General features: G+C 42.6%; 1 protein-coding gene across 1 annotated transcript; it reads right to left on the reverse strand.

Moving 5' to 3' along the window:
* Nucleotides 1-308: 308 nt before the first annotated feature.
* LOC122133442 (zinc finger protein 3-like) lies at nt 309-2,213 on the reverse strand (the record flags this gene model as incomplete). The annotated part of the gene is made up of 2 exons (XM_042709664.1): nt 309-1,575; nt 2,002-2,213. Coding segments are annotated over 2 exons (606 nt in total), but the record flags the coding sequence as incomplete, so codon positions are not given.
* Between the last annotated feature and the right edge of the window lie 888 nt (nt 2,214-3,101).

A 3,101-nucleotide genomic window follows, 5' to 3' on the forward strand; every position in this document is an offset into this window, starting at 1 on the left:
TGCCTTTCCACACTGAAGACACTGATAAGGCTGATAGGTGAAAATTCACCCTAGTTACCTCAGGACTCCGGAGCTGCATATAAGTATATTTATTAGACAAACAACAATTGCAATCGGGCTCACTCCCAGCACAAGGCTGAAAGTGAAGCCATGATAAACACATCGCACAAGGTTTATATAGACAGAAGTTTAGCGTTCAGCAGAGATAACCACGTGGTGGATTTCTGACGTCCGAGGCACGGATGGAAGTTTTGCACAAGGTCGGAAGAAGCACAGTTCGACCCTTCTTATCACTTCTGGTCTAAACATGCTCTTGTACATATGCAGACTAAGTAGCACCTAATATTCTAAGTTACACACACTGTTACTATACCATCAACTTAAAGAAATGGCAAACATAACATAAACGAGCCAAGAGAAATGGTGACGGTGAAATTTGATATATTTATCAACTTAAGAATTAAAGGAAAAACATGGTGGCGGTGAAAATAAGGAATAACAAAACAGAAAACAAACCCTCACACAGTCTGCTTAGAAATCAAAAAGGGGAAACTAAACTCCCGTTCAAACAAAAAGGACAAAGGAGTGTGGTGAGTCTTCCGAGAATCTTCCTACTCTGAACTTAAACTAAACTTAAAGCGTGCCAAACCCACCACCATACACCACCAGTTCTACAATAGACATAAAGCACTAACCCCAACCGGGTAGATTGCGTTCAAAACGAACGCTGACAACAAACAAGGATGACAAACAAAGATAACGCAGGCGCTAGCAGAGCGCCGAGCAGCAGGCCCAACGCAGTTTCGACTTCGAACAGAAGTGGAGAAGGGGTGTGGCTGGAACGACAGGGTGAGAGCCAGCGAGCCAGAGAGAGCGATGGAATGAACTGGGCGACTTTTATAGGCGAAGGACAACCCACAAACACAGCCCAATTAGACGCCAGGTCACCTGTAGAGGGGGACAGAGAGAGCGGTAGGGAGAACAAACGCACAATACGGCTCCCCACGTAACACACACGCAGAAACACAGAAAAGCCATGTTCCTGCTTACATAAGTACATGATTCATATAAGGAATATATTAATACAAGGCACTTGAGTCATATATTCTTAAGTAATTAACAATGTTTGGAAATTATCTCTATCAGAGGCTTTCCCCCTTCATCCGTGATCTGATGGGTGGTTAGATGTGAGCTACTCTAGTATGTACTTTCTGATGTGTCTTGAGATTGCCTTTGGTAGTAAAGCACTTTAAACACTGAGAACACTGATGTAGCTTTTCCCCAGTGTGGATTCTCTGGTGTGTCTTGAGACTACACATGTGACTAAAGGCCTTTCCACACTGAGAACAATGATATGGCTTTCCTCCACTACGGACCCTCTGGTGTGTCTTGAGAGTTGACATTGACCTAAAAGCCATTCCACACAGAGAACATTGATGGGGCTTTTCTCCACTATGGACCCTCTGGTGTGTCTTGAGATGACCCATTTGACTAAAAGCCTTTCCACACTGAGAACACTGATGGGGCTTTTCTCCTGTGTGTGTTCGTTGATGAATTGCAAGAGCGGACGGTGCAGCAAAGGTTTTGAAACATTGGGGACATTCATGTTGTTTCTTCCTTGCGTTCGATTGCTGCTGTATGATGACTATCTTACTTCTTTTCCCAGTGTGGATTCTCTGGTGTGTCTTGAGACTACACAAGTGACTAAAGGCCTTTCCACACTGAGAACACTGATATGGCTTTTCCCCAGTATGGATCCTCTGGTGTGTCTTGAGATCACCCATCTGATTAAAGGCCTTTCCACACTGAGAACACTGATGGGGCTTTTCTCCTGTGTGTGTTCGTTGATGAATTGCAAGAGCGGACGGTGTAGCAAAGGTTTTGAAACATTGGGGACATTCATGTTGTTTCTTCCTTGCGTTCGATTGCTGCTGTATGATGACTATCTTACTTCTTTTCCCAGTGTGGATTCTCTGGTGTGTCTTGAGACTACACAAGTGACTAAAGGCCTTTCCACACTGAGAACACTGATATGGCTTTTCCCCAGTATGGATCCTCTGGTGTTTCTTGAGATCACCCATCTGACTAAAGGCCTTTCCACACTGAGAACATTGATGGGGCTTTTCTCCAGTATGGATCCTCTGATGTGTCTTGAGATGAGACATGCGCCTAAAAGTCTTTCCACACTGAGAACAATGATGGGGCTTTTCTCCTGTGTGTGTTCGTTGATGAATTGCAAGAGCGGAAGGTGCAGCAAAGGTTTTGAAACATTGGGGACATTCATGTTGTTTCTTCCTTGTGTTCGACTGCTGATGTCTGATGATTTTCTTTCTTCTTTTCGATTGCTGCTGTATGATGACTATCTTACTTCTATCCCCTATCTTTCTTCTTTTCCTTTTGCTTGAATGGATCCTTTGAACGTCTCCTATAACATTAGAAAATATTTTTAAAATAATATCCTCTTTCTCCTATTTGTAATATTAGCACAAGAACACTGAAAACAATGTATTTTTGATTGACTGGCTATTTGCTAGAATAGTATATCACTTGAAAGTCCCTTATGCTGGAAGTGAACACCCAGAGACTGCAATGTAAATGTAGGCAGAGATTCAGGCATATGAGTTAGAGATCTGGAGACAAAATGAGGGCATTTAAAATGTCTTAAATGTTAAAGCCTGCAAATTATATCCCATCATTAAGGTATTCCCATGGTATATCTATTCTCTCAATAGGTCTCACATTTCATTGAGTAAAGCAGAAAATAAAGCCAGGGGGTTTTAACTTTTGTTGCATGCTTTTTAAATCCATTTTATTGATTGGTTAGTCCCACAGAGCTTGTCAAATCAAGCTACGCGAGTTACGTGACTTTGAGGTTAGAAAAACAAACATGGCGTCCGCAAGTAAGCGACACCTCAGTGAGCAACAGCGATTTTCAGGACAGGCAGAGGCAGCATTTCTAATGAATGATGAGTGACCAAGAAAGCAATGTACACAGTGGTATTGGATGGATTTCTAGTGGAGAAAAGTTTGAATTTCACCAAGGATTGGAAGGAGAAAGCGCCAGAGAAAAGTACTCTCCGACTCCGTTACTATCACAAGGT

Source organism: Clupea harengus, chromosome 13 (genome assembly GCF_900700415.2).
Source record: "Clupea harengus chromosome 13, Ch_v2.0.2, whole genome shotgun sequence".
Classification (NCBI taxonomy): Eukaryota; Metazoa; Chordata; class Actinopteri; order Clupeiformes; family Clupeidae; genus Clupea; species Clupea harengus.